This window comes from Carettochelys insculpta, chromosome 12 (assembly GCF_033958435.1).
Source record: "Carettochelys insculpta isolate YL-2023 chromosome 12, ASM3395843v1, whole genome shotgun sequence".
Classification (NCBI taxonomy): Eukaryota; Metazoa; Chordata; order Testudines; family Carettochelyidae; genus Carettochelys; species Carettochelys insculpta.
The window spans coordinates 552,916-579,923 of record NC_134148.1 but is presented as its reverse complement, the minus strand read 5'-3'; the positions used below and the strand labels follow the sequence as shown (position 1 = coordinate 579,923).

Below are 27,008 nucleotides of genomic sequence, written 5' to 3'. Positions count from 1 at the left end.
AGGGACACCGTTTCAAACTGGTGGGGCAGCAGCATCCCCCACACCCAAGTTCCAGCCCCTATGCCCAGTCCTGGCACCGAGCCAACTGCCCTTAAGCGTAGGTCTCCTGTGAAAAAGGGATCACAGCTTAGAACTGCCGTATGTCCAAAGTGCTGCCCTAGCGCCGATTGATCGCAAGGACGAGTCCACAACGTTTGGGCCCTCATGCATGCAGTCACTTTAGTCTGTCAGTGGCAGCTCTCCTGTTGCTTCTTAAGGGCCCAGAGCTCCTGGAGTCCGTGATTTTATGAGATTCTCAACTTTTTTTCTCAAAGTACGTCTCTAGACCTCACAGTTGCAGAGAAAACCTTACGAATTGAGTGCATGCACAAGGCTGGGAAACCAGTCGTTTCATTAGTCTCAGGATCACATCCTGGCAGACAGAAGAGCTAGAGATATTTAAAGCTGCAGTTCCCAAAAATTACTTAGCCACACAGACACCCCAAAGTGTTCATTAGTACAGTCCTTGCTTTCTAAACTCAAAGACAGCTTTGCAGCCAGCCTCCGGGGATTCTGAATGGTTTCAAAGCCCATCAGCACCATAAGAACACCTGACACATGCCAAACACGGGCAGCAGAGCTCTGTAATACCAGGCCAGGGGCAATTCTCAAAGCCATAGAGCAAAGATCATTGCGGATGGAGGTGAGCCACCACCGAGCAGCATTAAGAGCTTGTTCCCCAGCACGCTGAGCCAACCCCTCCTCTGGCTGCTAGGAGCAAACCCTCCCCAGGGTGCAGCTGGGGGTGTACAGCTGTACAGCTCTTCTGCCCCCACCCACTGCTCCCTTTGTAGCACCTTTCGGGGAACCGGTTTGTCTCCTGCCAGGCACACAATGAGCAGAGGAGCCCTTCCTGGTGTGCTGCGTCACATGGGCACTGAGAACAGTGCTGGCTGCAGCACAGGTGGGGAGGAGGTTTGCTTCCTACGGTGTCAGAACTACTCCATCTGCCATGGGGGGGCCTCCCTCCGACCTCAAGGGGCGGGAGCAGCAGCAGGAGGGCATTGCTGGCTGTGCTGCGGGGTTCCCTTCTGCAGGCGAGCCCTAAGCAGCAGGGACCGGGATTGGGATTGTGGGAGGGTGAGTCCCCTTTGGAGTAATGAGTGTCACCGTCTAATGGGAATGCTGGCAAGGGGACCCCCAAAGGCAGGCCCAGGAGATGACAGGGTGAGTGACACCCACTAGTAGTCCAGCACAGGGAGTTTGGGCTGTGGGTGGGGGAAGTCTGTTCTCAGTTGCCAAGTTATCCCTGGGGTCACCCATCACTCTGACCCTGGCTGATCCTCCCACCCCATCTCCTGCTCCTGAATGACCCTATAGGGGGAGTCCTGCCCAAGGCTGTTACACTCTCCTTTCCCCTGCAGCTGAGCTGTGGGACAGGAACCAGGGAGTTCCCAGGGAGAGACAGAGGGTAGGGGAGGATCCTGACTGGGCCATTGGGGGTGGGAGGAGCACTGGTTCTGACAATGGGATTGATATAACGGACCCCACCGCAACACACACACTCACACACACACACTCGCCAGCCTGAACCTCAGTACAGAGACAAGAAGGGGTTCAATCCCATGGAAATAAGGTTCCCCAACCTACCACTTGTCACCACTTCATTCCACTGGAGAGCTCTGCCCATATACACACCTGCAGCACGCTGAGTGGGGAGTAATACCCGCTCCCCTGGGACAGGTCCAGCTTTTAATACAGTCTCCCACAACACTTTGCCCATGAGTTAAGGAAGTGTAGACATGGACGGTAAGGTGGATAGAAAGCTGGCTTGATGGTCGGGCCCAATGGGTGGTGGTCAATGGCTCTATGGCTAGCTGGTGGTTGGTTTCAAGTGGCGTGCCCCAGGGATCAGATCTAGGCCCACTCTTGTTCAACATCTTTATTCATGACCTGGATGCAGGGATGGATTGCACCCTCAGCAAATTCACAGATGACACTAAGCTAGGGGGTCAGGTAGATACATTGGAGGGTAGGGATAGGGTCCGGAGTGCCCTAGGTAAATTGAAGGATTGGTCCAAAAGAAAATTGATAAGATTCAACTAGGAGAAGTTCAGAGTCGTGCACTTGGGCTGGAAGAATCCCAAGCATTGTTACAGGCCAGGGACCGACTGCCAAAGTAGCAGTGCAGCGGAAAAGGACCTGGGGATTATGGTGGATGAGAGGCTGGATATGCGTCAGCGTGCCCTTATAGGCAAGAAAGCTAATGGCATATCGGGGTGCATTAGGAGAAGCATTTACAGCAGATCTAGAAAAGTTATTGTTCCCCTCTGTTCAGCACTGGGGAGGCCTCATCTGGGGTATTGTGTCCAGTTCTTGGCCCTCCCAATATAGAAAGGATGTGGATGCGTTGGAGGAGGTTTAGCAGAGGGCAACAAAAATTATTAGGGGGCTGGAGCACATGACCTGGGGGAGAGGCTGAGAGATTTGGGGTTATTTAGTTTGCAGAAGAGAAGACTGAGGGGTGATTTGATAGCAGCCTTCAACTTCCTGAAGGGAGCTCTAAAGAGGATGGAGAGAGGCTGTTCTCAGTGGTGATGGATGGCGGAACAAGGAGCAATGGTCTGAAGTGACAGAGGGAGAGGTGTAGGTTGGATGTTAGGAAAATCTGTTTCCCCAGGAGGGAGGTGAAGCACTGGGATGTGTTACTGAGAGAAGTGGTGGAATCTCCATCCCTAGCTGTTTTTAAGTTCCAGCTTGACAAAGTCCTGGCTGGGATGATTTAGTTGGGGTTGATCCTGCTTTGGGCAGGGGGCTGGACGCAATAACCTCCTGAGGCCCCTTTCAGCCCTAGGGCTCTATGAGTCTATGCAGCAAGGGAGGTTTATGTTGCACATTAGGAAAAACATCCGACCTGTCAGCGTGGCTAAACAGTGGAATAAAATGCCTGGGGATGTTATAGACTCTCCATCGCTGGGGATATTTAACAGCAGGTTAAACAGACACCTGTCAGGGATGGGCTGGATGGTGCTAGGATGCTATGACCTGGTGTCCTAGAGCACACCTCCCTGCAAGGATGCCAGCCATCTGACATGATGCCCTGTCTTGCCCTTGACTGCGTCTCACTGCCAGCCAAGCAGCAGAGACTGCCCCACTGCATCCCGTAGTCCCTGGAGGGAAGCAGGGCAGCACTGGGGCCATCCCCCTGCTGGCCTGGCCCAATGGGGAACAGCCAGGGGGGTGAGAGACAGCCATCGGGTGGGGAAGAGCAGTGGCTGAAGCCTCATGCTAGCTTGGTGGGCAGGGGGTCTGGGCAGCAAGGGAGAGACCAGGGTGAGAAAGGCGAATCGGGCAGATTGGGCTGTTACTGGAAGTTTGGGACAGAGGCTGAAGCAGGGACAGCTCCAGGCTCTTCTATGCCTCCCAGCCCCTCAGACCGCCCTGTGCTTTCCCACAGCCGCCCCAGGCTCTCAGTCCATGCTCCCATTGCTCGAGCAGGCCCAGATGGGTGCAGCCAGCCGTTCTCATTCCCATGCATGGGGCTGCCTGAGAAGAGAGAGGTCGTTTCCAGGAAAACTCAGAGGTGGTAACTCTGGGCACAGAGGCAAGCCAGGCCCTTGCAAACCTCACTGCAGGCAGCAGCTGGCTCCATCAGAGATGAGCCTGCTGCACAGCAAGCAGGCTGGCACAGCAGCCAGGCAAGGCCTATCCCCTCCATGCTGCAGGCTGAGACAGGCAGACAGGGAACTGGGCCTGCCTGGCCTTGCAGCCAGCTGTTCCTTCCCTCCCACCTTATGTGGTAGGGACGGGAAGGACTCCGCCTTTTTTGGCAACAGAGGAAACTTCCTGCAGCTCCTCCTCCCTGCAAGTATCTCAGAGAAACTGAAAGTAGCTGTGACGCTTCTGTTTTGCAGGAAGTGCCTTTGCCTCTTCGTTGACCACAGCAGCAGCCCCGTCCCAAGCACCGTGGCAGGAGCAGCCCGTTCCCACTGCAGGTATGTCTTGGGGCGAGTGCGTCCCGTTCCCCAGCTGCGCAGGTGGCGGCGGGAGGGGGATGCCCCTGCAGGAGACAACCCCAGCTCCTGCTTTCTGGAAGGCATTTCTGGGAGACCTGCTGTGGCAGAAACACACTGCTTCCCTGGCCAGCACAACAGCCATGGGAACCACGGCCCAGTCTCCGCCCATCACTCTTCCGTGACACCTTGGTGCCAGCATGTGAGGGCAAAACGTGGCCCTCTCTCACGCACCCGGCGTTTTGGAGGGTCCCACTGACTTCCGGCAATGAGGCCAGCAGGCCAGCTGTGAACTTGGGGCTATCCCAAAAACACTGAGGGTGGATCTAGTTCCCAGCACAGGCCGGTGGCATTAGCTCTCAGAGCTGGCAGCCTACCTATGCTTCTCTCTCTCCTGCCTGTCTACTTCTCTCACCAAGTGAGATCCCAGAGGCCCAGCCTGACAAAGCTGTATTGCAACAGACTGCCAGATTTTTCAAAAACCACACCTGAAGTGGGTCTCAAAAGCTGCCCAAACTTCTGGAAACAAGGCCATACAACACACACAAACACAGGAATGGCCAGACTGGGTCGGACCACAGGTCCATGTAGCCTAGGACCCATTATCTTCTGATAGTGGCCAAGACAAGATAACCCAGAGGAATGAACAGAACAGGAAATCATCAAGTGATCCCTCCCCTTTTGCTCATTCCCAGCTTCTGCCAAACAGAGCCTGGAGAACCATTCTCCTACCTGTCCTAACTAATAGCTATTGATGGACCTAACCTCCATGAACTTATCTAGTTCGGTTTTGAACCCTGTTGAATTTCTGGTCTCCATAACATCCTCTGGCAAGGAGTTCCGCAAGTTGACTGTAGATTTTGTGAAAAAATACTTGTTTGTTTTAACCCTGCTACCTATTAATTTAATTTGGTGACCTCTAGTTCTTGGGCAAATGTAGATAAATAACTTTTCCTTATTTACTCTACCGACACAAGTCATGATTTCACAGACCTCTGTCATATCTCCTCTTAGTCTCCTCTTTTCTCAGCTGAAAAAGCACCCTCTGGGGCCATACTCTGCGATGTTCAGGTCCAGCAGCCAGCCTGGAGCTATTCCTCTTTGCCCCAGTTCCTTGCTAGTGCCCAGCTATCTGTTAGGGTACAGTTCCCTTTGGCCAGCCAGGAGTACTCCTTGCACTCCTCGGGCTCCAGCAATAGGGTCTTCACTGCAGCTCCTTTTACAATAGCCTAAGAAGCTCTGATTGGCTGGACCCTAACAACCAGAACCCCCGCCCCCCTCCTCCCCACTGGCTGTCTTCTGTATAGTCTCTGAGCCATTGATCGTCTTAGCCCCGCTGCTGCTTTCCAGGGCTAGGTGCGGCAGGATGTGCTGCTGTCCCATAGGCTATTTCTGGGCCTTGTCTGCCTCTCACGCAGGCTGTACGACACTCAGAACAGCCACATTTCCCCTTTTCTCCCTGGGAAAATAGAAGGGTGTAAAAATACACTACACAGGTATCCAGTAATGTTACGACTGCTACGTAGAGACACGTCCTCACCCTCCATCACTCACTGGGGCTCGCTGCAGGGCAGCACACGCTGTGTGTGACCTGCGAGCTCTCCTTTTCTTTCCCAAAGGCCATGGAGGAAGAATTCCAGTTCCTGCTCTGCCAGCGCTGCCAGAAAGAACCCAGGAATCCCAAGCTCCTCTCCTGCCTTCACACCTTGTGCACCGAGTGCTTGGAAGAGAACAAGCCCATTGGCCAATGCCCCATCTGCCAGACTCCCATCCCACAAGCCAGCGGGATCCCAGACCAGGCCAACCTGCTCTTTGCCAAGCTGCAGACCAAGCTGAGCATCTACCAGAAGATTATCAGCAACAGAGACTTGATCTGTGATCTCTGCAGGGATCCGGCTGAGTTCTGGTGCTCTGAGTGTGAGGAGTTCTTTTGCGTCAGATGCTTTGAGGCACATCAGTGGTTCTCGAAGAAGAAAAGCCATGAAACCAGGAAGGTGAGGGAGCTGAGTGCAGAATCTGCCCAACAGTTCCTCGAGGGAGCCAGGAGGTCCAGCACCCTCTTCTGTTCCAATCCCACCCACAACAACCAGGACTACATCACAAGGTAAGAATATCAGTCTGCTATACCAGTCTGGTTTCCTTTGGTTCTGTTCAATGGGGGTGAACTCACCTCCCCCCAGTTAACACAGCGAAGGAAAGTCAATCCCAACTGCATTAGGCAAAAGGAGTTTTGCAATATGTGCCCATAGGGTGCTGTAATTTATGACCCATGGGTGCTGACAAGCTGATTTTGATGAGAATTTAATGTCTCTGGGGGCAGGGGGGAATAAAGCATGTGCATGCTTCCTGGGCAGGGACCAGCAGCAGGAGTCAGAGCGGGGGATAAATTAGGGGGAGAGGGAGATAAGTGGGGATGGGTGGGAGGGTAGAGGAGAAAGATTGAGGGGTTCGGGTGAGGATGACATAGCACTACCCACATCTGCCAGTGCACCTCTAAACCCCTTCACTCTGCTGCTCCTCCAGGGGTCCAGTGCGCCTCAGCCCTGTATTCCAACACACCTGTTCTTCCCCAGCCGGCATACAGTGGCTGGCACTAGCAGGCACAGAGACAAATAGAAAAAACAGAACTTGGAGTCCATCCCTAGGGGAACAAGCACTGCCCTTCACTTTCTTAAATCACTGGGCAGTGCCTTCCCAAACACAGCAAAAGCGTGCAGGATTTTGCTGACAATCCCAGTTATGGTGGCTTCAGGGAGTGATGCTTTTCCAATTTAAAAGTTATTAAGAACTACTTACCGCCAACTGTATCTCAGGAGAGGCTGGGTGGACTTCCTCTTCTGTTCACTGAGAAGAAAGTAGTATCAAATCTGGATTCCCATGGTCTGATAGAGTTTGTGGCAAGGAAGTCCAGAAAGATGGATTTCAGAATATCAGTGGTATGACACTGATCATGATCGGTGAAGTTTTGTTTTGTTTTTGTTTTTAATTATATGAACTTCATTATAATTATTAAAAGAGCTGCAATATTATATTGCAATTTTACAGCCAAGTGTTCTCAGAATTTAACCGACAACCAGCAGCTGCCTTTGACGCTCACTGTAACCCCATTTCAACTGTATAAAAATGTTAAGAGGCGCTGCTCAGGCCACATCAGGAGTATTGCATCCAATTCGGGCGGCCTCATTACGGAAAGGATGCAGACAAACTGAAGAGAGTCCAGCAGAGGGCAAAGCTGATGATTTAAGGCGCTGAGGTACATGATTTATGAGGAGAGGCCAAGGCAATTGGGCTTATTTAGTTTGCATAAGAAAAGAATGAAGGGGGCTTTGCTAGCAGCCTTCAACTACCTGAAGGGAAGTTCCAAAGAGGATGGAGAGAAATTGTCCTTAGTGGTGACAGGTGGCAGAACAAGGAGCAATGGTCTCAAGTTACAGAGGGGGAGGTGTAGGTTGGATATTAGGAAAATCTATTTCACCAGAAAGGTGGTGAAGCACTGGAACGGGTTACCTAGTGAGGTGTTGGAATCTCCATCCTTAGAGGTTTTTCAGACCAGGCTTGACAAAGTTCTGGCTGGGATCATTTAGGTGGACTTGGTCCTGCTTTGAGCAGGAGTTTGGCCTAGGTGATCTCGTGAGGTCCTTTCTAACTCTAATCTTCTATGATTCTATGATATGTCTCATGGTAAGGCAAATATAACAGACGAGTGTAGTAAGTTATTGCAAATATTCCAACTACTAGTACTACAAACCTCTGTCAGTGAACCCCTGGTCAGGAGATTCCTAGTTCTCTTAGAGGACAATGGTTTGTTTATTCCTTCCATCTTCTCAGCCCTGTTTCTTAGGTTGCTTGTAGCCTTTAAAATCATACTTCAGGGTTTGGTTAATTGGGATGCTGTCAAACTGAAAAATGACGGGCATGAAAAGAAGCAAGACCGGGCAGGAAGAGAAAGACTCACATCACATTTCCATGTCTCAGGCTCTACGTGTCTGTTCGAATGGGCCAGATTCTGATCCAACTTGCACCATTACAAATGCAGAATGGCTTTGTCGTCACTAGTGAGTTATGCTGATTTTATACCGTTGTGATGGAGATCAGAATCTGGCCTGGTGAGATTACTGCGAATGAGAAACATGCATTGCACAGACATGTTGGCTACTCTGACTTGCTCATTCACTGGGTGCAGCTGAATCAGTGCTTGTGGCAAATGGGAATCAGGGATTTTCACGGCCGCATGGTGATCTGCTCGGCGTAACCAGCAAGGTGAAAACAGTGATGGAGCCCTGGGTGTGCTGCAGCTGACACCGTTAGTACCACTCCTGCAGCTGTAGCAGTATCTCCTTGCATGGGGGGCTAGTCCAGGTTTTAGGGACCTGGACTGGGGCCTGGAAGATGCAGGGTGGTCAAATCCCTGCTCTCCCCCCGACTGTGCATGACCTCGAGTGAGTCTCAGCCTTTCTGTGCCGTGGCTCTCAATTTTGTGGGAGGAGAGATGGAATTGGAGAGCCAGGGACATCCCATTTCTCAACAAGAGCAAACTGCCAACTTCTACAAATAGCTCTTCACGGATCCCCTAGTAGATTCCAGGCTCTGGGTGACTGCAGTGGCCTGCAGCGCTTCCCCATTCATCTCCTCTTTGGAGACTGTTCCTCTTCTGGTGTCCCTGAAAAACACCTCTTTCCTACCTAACGTAAATGAGAGTGGCTCCAGCGATCTCAGCACAACCACTCCCATCAACACCAGCTGAGGAGGATCTGGCCCAGAGTATCTTTAAGGAATTCCCCCAAATAGGAAGGGAATTTCCACTGGATGGCTGCCATTATCCCTGCTCTCATTCTCTCTCTCTCCCCTGAGCCCTGAGCCCCACCACCACATCAAAATAGCCCTGGGTAGGAAATTGTTTTCCCTCCCACAAACATGGAGAATTTAAAATGTTTGCCTCCTCCTGGACTGGGTCAAAACGTCAAAATCTCAGTGTTACTTGCAATATGAAACGCTGGCTCTATTCAGGTGAATTGAAACATTTTGTTTAGTTTTTAACCTTATTTTTCTTTTTTATTATAAAGCTCTCGTTGTTGTATAATTAGCTGAAATTTCTTCTAACAATTATTTTGGATGAGAAAACTAGAATTTTTCACTTTGAAGAAATGAAACTAAAACTTTTGAAATGCCTCTTGACCTTTTGTTGAGTCAGGAAATTTGTCAGGTCCAGCCCTGTTTGTGAATGGTTTTACTTGGGCCTAACTGGCATTTCTGATGAAAAAGTTTAATTGAAAAATTCCTGACTGTCTCAAACCACAAAGCTCAGGAGGTGGCTACAGCCAAAGGCCTAGTCAGCTCTCCAGCTGTAGCCGAAATGATGAGCTGTGGGAAAGATGGGACTTCTTGGGATGCATTTGAATTAAACTGTACATATTTGTATCAGCAGCATCTACTGCAAAGGGTGTTGCAAGCCTCTGTGCTGTGCTTGCGCGCTCCTGGATAGCGAGCACTCAAAGCTCTACTGCAACATCCAGGCAGAAATTGATCGGCGGCAGGAGGAGATGAGGCAACTCAGTGAAGAGCTGAAGAGGAAAAAGGCCCATTTTGATGACGCCTATAACAGCCTCAAGGACAAGGCTGATCACATGGACCAGGTGAGGAACGAAACCCAGGAGCTGATCCGAAAGAGAGTCGAGCAGATGGTGCAGCTGATTCGAGAGAAGGGGCAGGAGCTGCTGGAGATGGTGGAGAGAAAGCACCACCAGGGGAACGAGGAGCTGGAGGGGAAGTTGAAGCAGACCGAAGCCGTGCTCAAAAGGATGAGGGCCAGTGAGCAGTTGGTGGAGAAGATGCATCTGTATGCATCGGACCAGGAGGTGATGGACATGCATCCCGTCATCAAGGGGTCATTGGAGGAGCTCAGGAAGCTGCAGCCCATGTTGGTGGGAGCCAGTGTCCAGGCTGGAGACTTTGCTGAGTGCAAAGCGAGACTCCAAGCTCTGTTTGAAAGAGTGACTGGGGAGAGAGGTAAGACCTAATCTGTCCAGCTCTTGTTGGAGTGAAATCGGGTGACGAAAGGTGAGGTGAGGGCATAGCTGCATGATGCTGTTACTGACTGACAAGCGAGGTGGCCTCCTTCAATGTGCCATCTACCCTGCCTTGCTAATTGCTAATAACGATACATTGAAAACGGGGCAAACAATTTTCCCTCTTGTAAAATGCTGCTCGAGAAATCAGGGGAAGAGGTTACACTTTGGGGCAACTACATTAAAACCCAGGAAATATCAGTGTCTCCCAAGTGTGCGGGAATCCCTGCCATCTTTGAGTAACTGTCCTCATTAAGCTCATGGCAGTCTAAAGTTCAGGCTGGCAGGAGGTGATGTGAAATGTGCTCCTTCCGCCTTGGCTCCATTTGCCTGATTTCTCAGTACCTCTTGCTTTGGGTCTGCCATTCCCACCAGTGCAAAGTGCATGCCAGTGGCTCCTGGGTCTGTGCCTTTTGCACCTTCTAGTTTAAAGGATGGCCTGAGGTGGGGTACAATGGAGACTCCAGCTTGTGCGGACGTGACTGAGCTCCCCAATCAGCTAGGTCGATGACGTAAGACCTACGTCTTGCCCCTGAGAAACAGGAAGCTGTTTCCCAAAAGCAGAGCCTCCAGCTGTCAAAGGCACAGAACCACCTCCTCCAGCTGAGGCCCGTCCCACATCATTGCATCATTGCCAGGTGACCAGAACCACTCTCCATGTACGTACACTGCAGTCAGTCCCACCAGTGGTGCGGCCGATCCATTGGCAGTGCTACTCGGCGGTTTGTGTCCCAGCTGCCTGTGCAGTATGAAGATGGTTAGCTGAGATTTTATGACATTCTGGTCACTGCTGTGGTTCTGCTTGCTGGACCCCAGGCCAATGGAGCAGGTACCTGTGCTCCTGGCTCAGTCAGAAACATGCAGCCAAGCTCTTGCTGATGGATGGGGGATTAAAATAAGCAAGCCCAATCTTACTGCTTCAGGCGTTCTGCCAAGGCCACTCCCAGCACAGCTGCTGGCAGGACATGGAGACATTCTGCCATGGCTGTAACCAGCACTCTGGGAGCTATTGCAGTGCCGCCCAGCTCAGTCTTTTCCTTTGCAGATGCTGCCTCCTGTGCCACTGTCTCTGCAGCTCCAGTGACTGACGTGCCTTCAGCTAAGGACGTGGTGAGATGCACTGTTTGCATTGGGTAGGGCAGGGCTCCCTCTGAGCTTGCTCCTACCTGCTGCCCTGGCAGAGTGTCTGTGGGTGCTAAGGAGTGCTGAACAGGGGAAGGAGCATGGGACGACCAATTCTGCATTGCTCAGGGCACGGCTGCCCCATCCCTCCCACTAAGGCCCAGCAGGGGAGGCGAGCATGGCACCTCCCAGTTGTGCTGAGCCCCTGAGTGAGACTGTACCGGGAGTCAGAAACAGAGCAGAGACGTGTGATACTGGTGTCAAGGTTGCCCCACAACGTCCCAATCCCCACACTGCTTAAGGGCTGTTCTCCTCCTCCAGGCTGCCCCATGGAAGAGGAACCCAGGCCAAGCAGAAAAAGCCATCCAGACGCCAGCCAAGGTGCTGAAGCTTGAATCTCAGCCTGAGGCACTAGAGAGATCACCCCACAAATTCCACCAGGGCCTGCCAGACTGCGACCTGCAGCCTGGGCCCAGCACCTCTGGGCCCAAGAGAGACTGTGGAGGGGCCCTTGTGGCGAGGGGAGCCCTGCTCACACAAGAGCTGGGATGCGCCCACTCTGAGCCCAGAGATCAAGGTAAGTAGGGCTGATCTGGAGCCTTGTGGGGAGGCCACCCTGGGGCATCTGGAAAGGGCAGCTTGAGCCAAAGCAGTCAGATGTGTCCTGAAAGGAACATCAGGATTGTGAAGCAGAGGTCACTGCTTCACACTCCACATTTCTGGCTTTGTAATTTGCACCTTCCTTGCTCATGGAGGCAGCAAGTCAAAGGCAGTGCACCCTAGTGGAAAGGGCACGGGACTGAAACCCAGCTACAGTTGCCAACATCGTAGTTTTTTTTAAAAAGGGACTGTTTTATTATGATTAGACCTATTAATTGAGTTGACTCCTACAATTAACTACAATTAATAACAATTACAAATTAATAGTGATTAATCAGTTTTAATTGCACTGCTAAACAATAGAATACCAGCTGAATTTTATTATGTATTTAGACCTTTTTCTACATTGTCAATGACAACACAGAGTGCCATGTACAGTGCTCACTTTATATGACTTTTGTTACAAATATTTGGACTCTAAAACTGATGGATAAAATAGTATTCTTCCGTGTAGCTCATACAATTTATGTCACACAAGTGGTGCAATCTCTCATATGAAGGTGCAGCTCACGAATGTAGATTGTTACGTAACTGTACTCAAAATAAATGGACGTAAAGCGTTAGAGCGGGTGTCTGCAACCTGCAGTTCCACAACCACTTGGAACTCTTTAAGCACTTCTTTGTGATTCCTGATGCTGATTGGAAAGTTAAAAAAAAAACCCACAATCCTCCTGATTACTTTCAATAAACAGTGAACTTCTAAAAGCCCCAAAATGAACAGCTCCTATCTAAATAGCAAACGATATATGATCTTCAAACATTGGATAACTCCCCCTAGTGTGCTCCAGAAAGAGAGCGGGTTTGGGAGTGGAAATCGAGAAGACAGTGGTACATGTGAAGTGTGAGGAAATAGAATATGTAATGGTTTGCAAACATGTATCTCATTACAAATCATTGTGTGCACACTGTTCTTAAACCAGGGGTTACAAAAGCTTTGATTTGATGTTACTTATTAAGAACTGTCTAGTATTCACATGCATTATGGCTCTGGAACGATGGAGTTTTTTTACTGAATTGGAAAAAATGGCTCTTCCTGCTGTTTTGGTTACTGATACCTGCTTTAGAGTCTACAAGTGCAATTAGTCTTATCTCTTTGTCAGGCAATCATTAAGAGAAACAAGTTTTTTTCACATCTGTGGGAGATAATGCTGCCTGCTTCTTAGTTAGAATGTCACCTGGAAGTTGAGAATAGGTGTTCACCCGGCACTTTTTAGCAGGTGTTGCAAGGTAGTTAAGGGCCAGATATGCTAAACATTCATATACCCCTTTCGGCTTTGGCCGTCATTCCAAAGGAGGCCTCCATGCTGATGATGCTCCCTAAAAAATAATGCATTAATTAAATTTGTGACTCAATACTTCGTGTCCTGCTCTGTGTTTTACCCACATTCTACTGTACATATCATGTTACATTTGTCCCAGGTGATGACCCAGCACCTTGCTTAGGCACATTTTCACTGCAGATTTGACAAACACTTCGACCGTACCCATGTGAGATTTCTAAAGACAGCTACAGCACTTGTCTCAAGATTTAAGAATCTGAAGTGCCTTCCAAAATCTCAGGGACAAGGTATGGAACAGAGTTTCAGAAATCTTAAAAAACCAACACTCTGATGTGGAAACTACAGAACCTGAACTGTCAGAAAAGAAAATCAACCTTCTGCTGGCGGCATCTGACTCAGATGATGAAAATGAACATGCATTGGCCTGCTCCGCTCGGGATCATACCTAACTGATCCGTTAGCAGTGGGGATGCATGTCCTCTGGAATGGTGGTTGGATCATGAAGGGACATGAATGTGTAGGGCATGTGGCATGTAAATACTTTGCAATGCTAAATGCAACAGGTGACATTGTAAACAAGAGGCAGGCAGCATTATTTACTGCAAACGTGAGCTACCTTGTCTGTCTGACAGGACAAGAAGGAGAACTGAGTGGACTTGTAAGCTCTAAAGTTTCACATCGTTCTCCTTTTGGAATGCAGGGTTTTTGTACAGAGCTCTACATTTGTAAGTTCAGCTTTTGTGATAAATAGTACTACAGTACTTGCATTAGGTGAATTGAAGAATACTATCTCTTTTGTGTTGACCGTGAAAACATTTGTAATAAAAATATAAAGTGAGCATGGTATGCTTTGTGTTCTGTCTTGAAATCAATATTTGAAAATGTAGAAAACACCCAAATACTGGTATTCTATATTATTTAAGAGTGCAGTTAATCATGATTAATCTTTTAAATTGCCTCACAGCCCTAATTGTTATTAATTAATATTGAGAAGCAGGGTTCTGAGAAATCTGTTTGCTATGAGAATATATGGAATTTGTATTTCACAGAAAAAATCTTTCATTTTTACCTTTTAAGAAAAATACTATGTAGAGTAGAACCCCAATTATGTGGGACCAGGGCCAGATCGGATAATCAAATATGTGGATAATCAGGAGAACAGGCGGAGCTCTGGCTGCCAGCCCCAGGTGACAGGGCTCAGGCTGCTAGCTTAAAAATTTTAAACGGGTCAATAAAAACATTATGTTTGGCTGATATCTGGTCAGATTGTGGCTAGAGAAACTAAAGCACAACATTTCACTGTAACAGCACAAAAAATGGCTTTTTATGTTTCTGAATCAGAGAATTTTCCAGGGTGCGGGGAGGGGAGGTTATCAGGAAACACTGGGGTCCCTGACTCTGCCCCAGGTAAGCAACCTCTAACCAGAGCATGCACCCCTCCTGTACCCCAAGTCTCTGCCCCAGTCCTGAGCCCCTCCCCAACCTAAGCTCCCAGAACGCAGCACACTGCATGCCCTTCTGCATCCCAGGGCCCTGCCCCAGATAGGAACCTGCCTCTGCCCCACCACATCACCCCCACTGACTGGATTTGGGCTTATTAAAATCTTCTGAAATTCTTACAATAGCAACTGGGAGACTGAATCCAATTCCAGAAGACCCCTGGCCAACACGGGAGGCTTGGTAACCTGACTCCCAGAGCCCTCATCCCCTCCCGCATCCAGCCACCTGCCCCACAGTGGAGCACCCTCCCTCACTCTGAACCTCAATCTTCTGCCCCTTCCTGGAGAAAGTGAGTTGGAGGGAGAGGGGATGTTGTGAGTGGGAAGTGGGGCCTTGGAGAAGGGTGGGTTGGGGTGTGGCCTCAGAACAGGGGACATGGTAAGGGTGGTTGGGTTTGTGCCATCAGACTGTTAGCAACCCTATCTCCATCCCAGACCACAGACAGGGATTGCAGTAAGGACTTCTGGTGGACATACAGTAGACCCCCGAGTTACGTGAAGGTTGGGTTCCTGGGCAGCCTTGCGTAACTCAAATTTTGTGCAAGTCGGGAGGAGCTGGGAACCAGGTGTCAGCCTGCCACACCTGGGGACTGGGAAACTGACCACTGCAGCAGCACTGGTCAGTTTTCTATCTCCTGAGAGTGGTGGGGAGCTGAGAGCCTGGCTCTGGGCTGCCCACTTCTCACAGGAGAGGGGAAACTGACCAGCGCTGCTGTGGTGGTCAGTTTCTCCCCCTCCTGTCAGTGGCAGCAGCCAAGAGTCAGTGTGTGGCTGTGGCTGCCCCCGCCCCCGACAGGAGCCAGGAAACTGACCAGCGCAGCATCTGATCAGTTTTCCCACTCCTCTGAGTGGAGGGGAGCTGGCACCTGGCAGCCTGGAGCCCAGTGCCAGCTCCCTGCCACTTAAAGTTGTGTTAACCTGAGATATGCACAAATTGAGTGCACATATCTCAAGGTTCTACTGTATTTAAAAATGCAACCTCAGCCCCTGCGGCTTTTCGTAATCCATCACAACTTTGTTTGGTGTAGCATCACTGGTGCAAATAGCCTCCCAGGTTGTTTTCCATAGTGAAGTCCTGCAAAGAGGACTAGGAGGAAAGGCAGAAGAGAATCCCCTTGACCCACAAGTGGAGGGAATGGGAAGGGGAAGAAAAAAACATAAGGTATTCCAGAGAGGATGGACACTATTCATGGAATAAGGCAGCTTCCCACTGGCACCTGGAATGCAGGGGAGCAGCGGAAAGAGGTTTCAATGCTAGCAGTGTCTGAGGCATGAGTGCACTCTCCCCCACCCACCCAAAGACAAACACTTGAGTGCATCCACACATACCCGGCCATCAGGTAACACACCCGGTGAGCCATCAGAAGTCTGAATGGACTGTTAGTGACACGTGCTTAGCCAAGACACCTTAACCCAGAGTGAAGGGTTGGGTTCCCCAGTTGTCACAGCAGCCCAATCAAAATCAAAGGAGTTGGCACTTAAACAAGCAAACTCAAGTGTCCATTGATGGACCCAGTACAATGATTGCAGAGCAGCTGGCTTCTCAGCCTCTTTCATGGCATGACCCCATGTTACAAAATACTTCAGCAACCACCCCACTTCCAGTAATTGTAAGACTTCTCCCATCTAGCCAAAAAAGGTAAGTTCTACCCACCACATCCCCGAACTGTTCCTTACCCCCTTGCTAGGGCTCTGAGCCACAGGTGGAGAAGCCATGATCAACAGCAGGGCTGGGCAAGAGGGATAGTGGCTGGGCTGCATGAGTGGCCCTTCTTCACCTTGGTGGGCTGCAGAAGCCTGTGGCTCACTGGGGTTCCACCTGCGTCCACGTGGCCCCACACCCCCTGCCTTTCACATGCCAGAGCCCCACACTTACCTGCTCCTCCCCCTCCCTCCCAGCACATTCAGAGCACGGCCTTCCAGCTCTGGGAGGGAGTGGGGGAGAAGCAGGGACAGAGCGTTAGTCAAGATGAGAAGGACGTCTGCTGGGGCCAACAGGAAAGTCACCGCACACAGCAGCAAAGGGAGTTGCCACTCTCTTGCTGCTACACCCCAGACGGGAGTGCGTGCGAATGCAGCGTTCCTCTGCCAGCCTGCTAGGTGGCATTTCTATGGCCTGGGCAAGCGCTGTGTGGCTTGGGAGGGACCCAGGCATGGGGTGGCGGAGGAGGGATCCACTCTGCTTTGCCAGTTTTTCCTCTGCCCTGTCCCCCTTTCTGCACAAGCTCCCAGGGGCTTTCACACTCTGCCAGTTGGAACGGGCCCTTGACTCCCTCTCGTCTGTTTGCAGAGGACTCCACCATCCTGATAAGCAGTTCTGAAGATACTGACGAGGACACTGTCATGGTAAGTGCAATAACAGCTCATCATCTGCAGTGACTGGGTTACAGTATCTATTGTTCCAACAATACAGAGCCCAGCAACTGCCTGTTGTGAGCTCAATGGCTCCTGCCACCCGCCTTGGCATCACAGTCCAGTGAGGGTTGTGGGGCCATGCACTGAAGGCCTGGCATGCCCTAAGGATTACATTCCTTTCCAGATTCTTAGGTGTGGGCAAGAAAACATCTCCTTAGTTGGATAAGAGTCCTCAGGCAGGTGTAATTTTATCCTTCTTCTCTGGGACTCTCTCTCTCTCTCTCAGCTCCTCACCCCATAACTCAATCAGCTGGAACATTTCTGAGCAGCCTTTGATCACCCTGGTGTTTGTTCAGCAACAGTTCTCATCCTCGGCTTGCTCGCTGTCTCCTCCCCCAGCCATTCTGCCATTTCTCAATGCACCACAATAGGCTGAGCTCCTGCTGCTGGTCATAGCAAGGACAGGTCCTTAGCTCCCTTCTAGTTGACTAAGTGAGGTTTCAAAATAAAGCCAGTTGTAGATCTCCTGACTGTTGTTCCCAGTGATCCACACACCTCCTTTCTCCTTCCCAGCGAGGCACATGCCTCCCCTTCACCAGCGGCATTATGCATTTGACATGTCCTGGGCTTACTCCTAGGTAGTGTTGCCTAATGAGTAGCGCCTTGGACTAAGACTCAGGAGACCTGGGTTCAATTTTCAGCTCTGCTCCCGGCCTGTTGTGTGTTCTTGGGTCACATCAGCATCCTGTGCCTGTTTTCCCATTTGCCATATAGAAATAGTGATCATGCCCTACCCTGTAAAGTACTCTTTGCAGAGGGTTATTCTGCAATGCCTCTCTCCGGTGACCGGTATCAGACACTGACCTAAGGAGGAATAGATGGCTCTGGACTGTAGATAAAGTCACAGGCAAGCACATGCGCATCTAGTCCAAGCACAATGCTCTGGGCTGAGGGAGAAACAGATAGCTAAATGTTGGCCAAAAGAGACCAACTCATCCTTGCTGAAAGGCCAGAGAGCCACACAGACAATATCTATCCCAAGATGTCACTGCATCTCAGACACGCTCTCTTCATTGACTGAGTATGGAAAAAGTAAGGCAGATCACCTCTCTCACCCCAGTACAGCACAGCACAGCACAGCACAGCACAGCAAGGACAGCCCTCACCAATGCTTTGGTGCCCTCTAGCTATTGGAAACCCCCTCTGGACTCATCTCCCATCGCCCGATTGTTGTAACTCCAATGCCATGAGCCACGGAGCTCCACCAAGGCCTGGATTCGGTCACATCTTCTGACATCACTCACCTTTGTGAAAAGTGGTGTGAACGACTACCACTCCGGTCTGGTCCGCCCCTGCTGCCTAGGTGCAATTGGCTACCCAGGTGCAGGTATAGGGGGACCTGTCCCCACGTGCTCCATGAATGCTGCTATAATTCGCCATCATTTTGTCTTGCAAGGACAGGCCAGTGAGTACTTTGAAATGGTCTCACTCCACGTGCAACTATGGTTCTTCAGCTGGCACATCTGAAGTGGCCCTCTCACTGCGTGTGACCATCCGCCTCTCTCAGAGTTCATTTCCTCCTTTCTGGGTGTTTTCTTTTCCTGGTTTGCAAGAGACGTACGTGATTAAATGAAGAGGGCCTCCAAACAAGTAAAGATCTGGATTCAGGCCCACATTTTGCTGCTGGCCTGGAATTTCCAAGAGAGGCTAAGGACACTACTACATCTCTTAATACAGATCCTGGCTGTTTTGCACATCTCCTCTATATTTAATGTTTCCAGTTGTGTCCATCCCATCCATTTGAATTTTTTCTGGTACTCCAGCACATTTCTACATCATTTACATCGAGAAGTTCCGGTGTTATTCTTTATTGATGACACTAGCATAAAATTAAATAGGAGGAAATATCCTTATAGAATGCAGGAGTATGATCCCCAACTAATTTCTTCAAGCTTACATGGGAAAGCAGCGCTGTGCTACACTACAGATTAAACTGCATGAAAATCATTTATCAAAACTGGTGCTAGCAGCACCAGATCCAGATAAGATTGAGTTCCGGTTGCGCTTTCAATGGTACACAGACAAATGTAGGCTTTAATTTTATGTTTCACTTCAGCTGTTTGTGAGTTATTGGAGCATGTGGTACTGGGCAACCCTATTAGTTTACGTCAGAAGTGCTCTGTGTAACGCAATACGACTGAAATGCAGAGGAACTAATTCTTCACTCTCTTCTGTCACTTTTACTTTGATATGCATTGATTTCAGGGCTCTCGCTCTTGAATGACATTGGCATAAGTGAGAGGAGAATTAGGGACAAATGTCAAAGTTGCCTTGTTTCTTGTCTCATTGAGATTTAACACTGCAGGCTGTGTTTACAGGTACTTGGTTCAGATGGTTTGAAGTCTGGCGTGTTTAACATCACAGATTTGTGTGTCTGCATTAGAATTTTCCTGTTTTTCACTTGTTTTAAGGATGACTTTGTCAACGATTCTGCCAATGTTCATGCTGCGCTGCACTCTCAGAGTTAAAAGACGAGTATCTCCAACTGAAGGAATTTACCCATTCTGCTCAAGAAACAGGCAGAGTACTTAAGATCTGCAGACCAAATTGCGTCATGTCAAGAAACTGACAAGCTCACTTGAGAATGACTAAATTAAGCATGTTACATTTACAGATAGTTTCACTGAAGTCTCTAGGGGGCTGAACCTTGTTGATTTTATAAGCCTCAGGAAGAAGAGAATTTTTAGCATAGGCCAAAGATAAGCAATATTGTCAGAGATTGTTTGTTCCAAACTGAACTGGCTCTGCTGAAGGCAAAGTTAGGTGTGATGCAAAGCAATCAACACCAGAGGGAGTCTTTGCACTGCCTTCACTGGACTGTCTTTTGCCGTTGGAGCTGGATGTATAAAAGCATTAGCAAACGAGGTTTTCTGTAGTTTGATGGATCAACATGAGCAGTTGTGTAGGGTCTATAAAATAGGGCCCATCTTTAATGCATGGGATAGGCGATAAGTGGTTCAGTGTGTAGAAACTTTAATTGTAGTTATGTAGCTAAATTTCCATACAACATTTGGAAATGGTGCCACCTGCCCTCTACTTTGAAAACAATACTAAAATCCCACAGCAGTCTTGGTACATTTAACTATGTGCAAATCCTAGTGACAGCTGTTCTTATAAATAAACAGCAGTGGAATCAGCGGGATGGGAAGGGGCCTGTTCTCTGTGGAAAGGGTTGGATATTAGCTTGGGATGGAGGCCATGGTTTGGGGACTGTAATGTGGAGGCGCTTTTGTGTGATGGAATAGTGCAGGGGTGTAAGTCGCTCTTGTTAACCTCAATAAAACGATTTTCACAGTAAGAAAAACTCACTGCCCTCTTCCGTACTCAGTTTCTCTGCAATTCCTCTTTCCTTTTCCACCTGTGAATTCAGCCTAAATAGGGTCTGGGCCCAGGCTAACCAAGGGGCTGATGTCCACTCCATTCCTTCTTCCAGTGCTTGCTCCTGCACCCCTTGCCCTCTGGTAAAGCCTAGCAACACTTTCTGGCATTTTCGCCCCTGGGCAGCGTGGTCTGGAGGAACAAGCCTGGGAGTAGGACTTGCAGGGGCCAGGCTTCCAATCGCTTCATTCTTGACTCACGGCATCTTTTATTTGCATTTCCCCACGTGTCACATGGGGGATGAGGATACTCATCCTTTTCGTCTCAAAGGGGTGCGGGGAGGTTAATTAGGGTAGCTTCTGTTCAATGCTTTGGACGTATGAAGAGCTATGTAGCAAGACTGTGCCATACTCCATGGGTCACCTCTCCAGCCACTGACTGTACCCATGAATCCCCTTCTCCATAGGCTCAGTAGTCGGAGTGCTTTGGCTCTTCACGCAAGGTGTTGAGCATGTTGTTGAAGTCATTCTTACCACACTCCTGTCTAAGAACCTCCACAAGCATGTTCTGCTTTTCAAAGGACTTGCCCACCTGACTCCCTCAGACTGCCTTGGAAATCCCAGCCACCAGGTGGAGCGTGAATTGGGACAATTGCTAATCTAGTGGCCCTGTTGCCTTGTAAAGTGCTGTTCTCTGGCTCTGGTGAGGCCTCGGCGCCCCACAGTGGGTATTTCCACAGGATGCAATAAATAGTTAGTCGCTGTTAGCATGGAAAGGAAGAAGCAAGCTGCCCAAAGTGTCAGGCACATGGGCAATGGCTGAGGTGGCCACTGCCCCAAGTCAGTGGACACCAGGAACAGCAATGAAAGTGACAGCAGATTTAAGAGAACAGCAGAGCGACCCCAAGGCACAGATAGTGTTAAGCTCACCTACATAAGTGACACTTGTATCCCACCCTGCAGGCAGCTAGTGAAGGACTCCAGCAGATGTCCGTGAGGTGAGTTGTGTCACTATGGGCTCTCCACAGGGGAAGCCCTGTCTGCAGCTCCATTCAGACTGAGCCTAGAGACCTGGAGTAGCTCCCATGCATGGTGACTGATCAGCAGAGACTTAGCGCAAGCAGACGTTGCTGAAGTGCTTATGAGTTTACCTCTTCAAAGGGTGGTGCCTGTGTTTCAAATGCAGGTGCTGGTGCACGCCATAGCCAGAGTTGGAGGGTTGTCCTAGCCATGTCCATTGACCCAGACATGTATTATGTATCAAGTGCTCCCAGCTGAGGCTGTGTAATGCTGGATGGGTCAACACCACACTAGTTCCCTGCTACTGCTACATGGCTGGAGTCAGAACCACTGTTCCTGTGTGACTTAGGCGACCACTATTCACCATTTGATGTAGTTCTTGTCTGTTGTGTGCTTGCACAGCATGGTAAGAGTACGTGTTAGTTAGTGTGCTTAATTAGAGATGGTTTACTCCATTTGTGGGGTGTTTTCCCTCTGCCAGGGACTGTGCACCCCATTCTGGGGTTTAAAAACTGTTCTATGCCTCCACTTGTTCTCAGTGAGCAACTCGCACCAATGTTACCTACACTGCAGTGGGGAGGCTCATAGCATGACTCATTGCAAGACCTGTAAGTCACCTGCCACCCCCGCCCCCACATGGACTCTGGAAGTGCAGGACCCTCACCTCTGAAAGTGGCGTAAGCAGGAGGTCATAGAATGTGTGAACACAGCAATTTAGAGCCATCACTGCAGCGCCAGTGAACGATCCTTCCAGGGCTTCCCACGGCCTGGCTCCAACAGTACCAGCAGTCAAGGATGAACGAGACACGGGGCATGCAGCATTCTTGTGGGCGTTGGATCAAGTCCCATCGAGGGCAGCACTCCATCCACGAGCCAGGCCTTGTTGAGTGAGTAGGCAAGTGCCACACCACACCCCCCGTTCCTAAGCTCCCCATAATGAGGGCAAAGTAAAGTGCAAAAGGGATCTGGTGGTACTACCAGTCTTCCCAGCATCCACCTGTCTGGACTGGTTTCCAGCTCATGCACTGCCCATTCAGCCCCTCCCTTCATGCCTGTCAGTCCAGCCAGTCCTACAAATATCACTGAGGTTCTCCAGTGCTTCCAGGGACATCCCCATGTCTACTAGCTGTTTGGGGCTCCTTCTCACAACGGAACCTTCTCCATGGCTTGCTTGTGAGCTACCACTCCAGTGACTGAACTGCTATTGCTCCTTCTAGGCCAGCATTTAACAATTTCCCACTGCCATCCATCTCAGGAAATCCTCATTCCTACCCCCTCCACCACACCCACTGCCCAAAGGTCACAAGCACGAGAGATCCGGTTACAAAGGGTAGCTGTGGTTGTGGGCACCATGTTAGAGGGGGTCCAGGACCAGGATCACCAACTTCAAGACATGCTTCAATCACAGAGACAGTCACAAGTAGGACGGCCCATGAATGCTGCTGTCCTTCAGCCCCTCTCCAACTTCCTGTACCCCCTGCCAAAATATGCAAAGTGCCAGTCCTTTGCACCAGCTGAAGGGATGGACCTTCTCTTCTCCCTTCCACTCACCCACCCAGCCCTTTGGATTTGCAAGCAGCCTTGGAATGGGTGCACTGGGACACACCAAATCCAGTGCTCCGGACTGAGCATCAAAGCACTGGTCAAACAGGTCTACTTGGCAGCATGGCAATGCCAGCTTGCAAATCACAAGGCTCTGCTGGCTAAATATGATTTTCAGAGCTACGCTAAGCTCAAAAGAAAGAGCAGTTTCGTGCCCTGGTGGAAGCAAGGCACCTGGTGGCCTCCAAGCAGCAATCGACACCACAGGCTTATCTTTGCACGCCCTCGCCCTGCGCATCATCATGCAATGAGATTCCTGGCTACAGTCATCCAGCTTTCCTCAGGAGGCCCTCTGATGAGCACTAGTTGTTCTCTACCAAAACAGGCTAGGTCCTTCACTCGCTGAAGGATTCTAGAGCAAGCCTGCACTCCACGGGGATCTACATTCCAGCTCTCTGACACAAACAGACACACCAGCTGTTCCACCCACAGCCGCATGCTGTCAGCATCACTATGCACCCCTCTCTCCCCATAGGCAACGGTGATTCAGACCTACAGCATCTGCCAGGGCTACCCCCTCTGCCCTGGCCCACTATCAAGCCAAGACACAGTTTAGACATCACAATCAAGAACTGCGAACCCTCCTCAGTGCCACCTTTGGGGTGTCTTGCATTGTTCACTCACAACTGGGGCAAGATCACAACAGACCACTTAACCCCGCAGAACCCTCACCAAAGATACTCGGAATTTGTCTTTTCCTCCAATCCCGACCCCTTGCATTCCAGGCGACCCTTCCCATCGTGTGTGAGAATGGCTCTAGCCCGCAGGCATCTGTTTGTATGTCATGTACTCCGCTGCTTTGCTTGCTCCGGACCAGGCCCTGTCTTCCCTACTTGCTCTGGTTGTGCTGACACTGGCGGCCGAGTGAGGACTGTAAGCAGTGTTCCAGTTTGCATGCTGTTGCCCAACCTCCCTTTCCTCCTCTCAGCAGACGCACAGGCTACCTCCTAGTGCAGATGAAGCTGGCTGATTCTTGGCACTACTGGGAGCATGGTACATTCTTTCTGGTTCTCTGTTGCAGTTCTCCAAAGTGCTGGGAGACAGCAAGGACTCCTCCTCGTACCTGCAGTCTGAATGGGAAAACAGTGTGCCAGGCTCTGGGGTCGTGGCCAGCGGTGGTGTTGGGGGAAGCACGCTGGTGTTCTTCGACATGAAGGTCAACAAAGAGAGTGAGTCTGCTTTGCTCATTGAGAATCTCAGAGCAGACAACCTGCACAGTGCAAGCAAAGGATAGGAACTTCCATGATAGCACCTTCCCTGCTGTTAACCCATCCCCAGGAGCTTTTCCTCCTGCAGTTCCTACCGACTGACTGGGCACATGCTGTCACCCCAGGTTTTGTGCAACTCAGCCTCCAGTGCCACGAAAACCCTGAGGCTGTCACTCTGTGCTAGGCACAGGTCTCTTCCTACTTTGTTTATCCATCTACCCAGGATATTCCTGTAGTGCCAGCCACTACGAGGACCAGGTGCTTTACAGAGCAGCCAGTTACTCTAATGACCCTGGCTGAGTCTTCGCTGAACCTGAGCCCTCCAGCTCCAAAGCACAGCCCTAACCCTGCCCTTGCACTAAAGAGCTAACCCCATTAACAGGAGGCAGCAGCGGGGCTGATATCCTCTGTGAGTCACCAGCCATCAGAGGGGCACAGCACACTTTGCTGGCATGTTTCCTCCGCTTAGTAAGGACTGGACTCTGGCCCACCTCTTACTGGGGTGGCCACCTGTCTCCTCGCACAAAATAGAACAGCCCTACCCGCCCCTCCCTCTGCTGCTTACTCTCCCCACCCTCCTTCTCCTGCGCATTAGCCCTGGATTGGCTCAGAGGGCTGGCACTGGGCAAGGGCCCTGGAATAGGGCTGAGGTGTTGAGGGCAGAAGGGGCTTTGAACGATGGGGTGGGGGGAGCTGAGTGGTTCAGCGTATGGGATGGGGTTGTGGCAGGGGTCTGGGGGTGGGAGGGGAACAGACTCTGGGCGGGGGGGCAGGCGTGAGGACTCAACTGTGGAGCTAGAAATGAGGGGCTCAGGGTATGGGAGGGCGCTCTGGACTGTGCCAGGGGCTGGGTTACAGACACTGTGAGGGCTCAAGCAGGGGGTAGAGGCTCTGGGATGGGCCTCGGGAGCAGGTGGGTGCTCCAGGCTGGGACCATGGGATTCTGAGGGCGGGAGGGGGATCAGGGTGGAGCGGAGGGCTGGCGCATGGGGGATGTGGCTCAGAGATGCAGGCTCCAGCCAGGGCTTACCTCAAGCAGCTCCTAATGTGCAGGCTCTGTGCAAGGCCCTGTCCGCATTCACTACCCTCACTGTTCCCACTGGCTGCAGTCCCTAGCCATTGGGAGCTGCAGAGCTGGCACTTAGGCAGGGGCAGTGTGCAGAGTCCCCTGGCAGCCCATATGTGGGAGTCTGAGGGCGGACATGCTGCTGCTTTCAGGAGCCATGCAGAGCTAAACCAGGCAGGGACTCTGCCTTAGCCACACTGTGCTGCCAAGTGGGCTTCTAACAGCCCAGCCAGTGACGTTGCCTGGAGCCAGCAAGCTCCCTTGTCAGCTGGGTGTTCTGATCGAAAACCAGCCTCCTGGTACCCTCTCTGTGCCCAGGGCCTCGTTTAGCTCCATGCACACGCATGCTCATCTGCTTGGACAGGAGACAGCAGGGCAGACTGCTGGAGACATGCCCCAGCCCCCAAGGCTACCTTATGCCTAGATATCCCAAACAGAAGGCAAAGCTCTACAGACAGTGTAGGGACCACCTGCCCACTACCAGAGTGTGACACAAACTGAGACCCCTGAGCCATGCGGCCCCTTTTTCTCAGCTCCCCATGTCCCAGTTCTCCCTGCGTTAGATGCTGTTAGATGTCTTGAAAGTTCCTGATTCTGCCATTTCCTTCTCCAGCACAGATGATCACTCAGCTGGCTGCAGTGAACGGAGAAAGCAGCTTCAAGGCTCTGATTCAAACCCCAGAGTCTGTGCTCACTCTGCTCGCCCAAGGCATCTCCCTTGAGACAGGGCTGAAAAACTTTCTCTGCTACCTGCACTCTGTTCCCACGCCCATCTTAGTTGTCTATAATTTCTGGGCACCGGCGCTCACTGTTCTCTTTAAAGCCCTGGATTCTTTTGCCAAGAAATGGGAATTTTGCACAACCGTTGTTGGTTACCTGGACACCCTACCTTGGATTAAGGAAAAGGTTCCCGTACTTGGTCGTTATAAAATGAAGAACCTAACGAGGCTGTACCTGCACAAGCCGCTGAATGACAGCAGTGCTCTGGCATCGGCAAAGGCACTGAGGGACCTGTGTGAACTCCTGGAGATACACACAGAGCCTGATCAGAGACGAACACTCTCTCATTGTAACCTGGAGTCTTACACGTCTCTTCAGCCTTTGCTGCAGGAGAAGTTGCTCACTAGATCCGCCGCAAAGACTCTGGCAATGCGCAGTATGGTTCTCTGTGAACTGCAGGAGCTGTAGCAGGAGAAGGGGCTGTCCGTGTGCCCAGGCACCTCTGGGACAAGCCCTAAGGCGCCAAGTGATGTTACATCATTATTCCTGTGGCTGCTCATTGTTGACACCTGCCGGTGTCTCCTTGCTATGGATAATCGAGTGCCGAAATCCCCATCGGCATCTGGGAGGCCACTGCTCTGTAATACCAGCACCTTCACTAGAAGCAGCTCTCCATTCTCCTAGGGAGAGCTCATCAAGCTCCTGTGTGAGGCCGTTACCGAGCTATGTATCTTTAGATGCTTTTAAAGTGCCAGTCACCAGCTGTTCCCAGTGCTCCCTGTGCCGTAAACAATTAAACCATTTCCGAACCAGAGAATCTCTAAGGTGTTCCTGGTTGGAATCCAGCCCATGGCACAACTGGACAGGGGCCTATGTGCTATCCAAGCCTTTGAATATCTGGTGGGTGCATCAGCCACCACTTCCCGCAGACAGACTTTCACTCATTGAAATATTCCTGTCACCCCACTGCTGCATTTCTTCTGGTAACTTTAGTGCCCTTGTGGCCAGGATGGAGTCTGCTCTGTAGCCAGCTCTGGCCAAG

At 50.7% G+C, this 27,008-nt stretch overlaps 1 protein-coding gene across 3 annotated transcripts; it reads left to right on the top strand.

Annotated features, from left to right (window-relative positions):
* The first annotated feature begins 888 nt into the window (after window positions 1-888).
* On the top strand, window positions 889-26,774 carry LOC142019667 (protein PML-like). 3 transcript variants are annotated; one of them, XM_075006827.1, is made up of 9 exons: window positions 889-943; window positions 3,894-3,974; window positions 5,562-6,096; window positions 9,418-9,998; window positions 11,103-11,167; window positions 11,501-11,756; window positions 16,909-16,964; window positions 23,994-24,141; window positions 25,860-26,774. In XM_075006827.1, the coding sequence occupies exons 1-9, from the start codon at window positions 910-912 to the stop codon at window positions 26,432-26,434; spliced, it is 2,331 nt and encodes a 776-aa protein (XP_074862928.1). In that variant the 5' UTR covers window positions 889-909; the 3' UTR covers window positions 26,435-26,774. The 3 variants fall into 3 exon arrangements, with proteins under 3 accessions (XP_074862928.1, XP_074862926.1, XP_074862929.1); XM_075006825.1 differs by having other exon boundaries at window positions 9,415-9,998; XM_075006828.1 differs by lacking the exon at window positions 889-943 and having other exon boundaries at window positions 3,845-3,974; window positions 5,612-6,096; window positions 9,415-9,998.
* The last annotated feature ends 234 nt before the right edge of the window (window positions 26,775-27,008 follow it).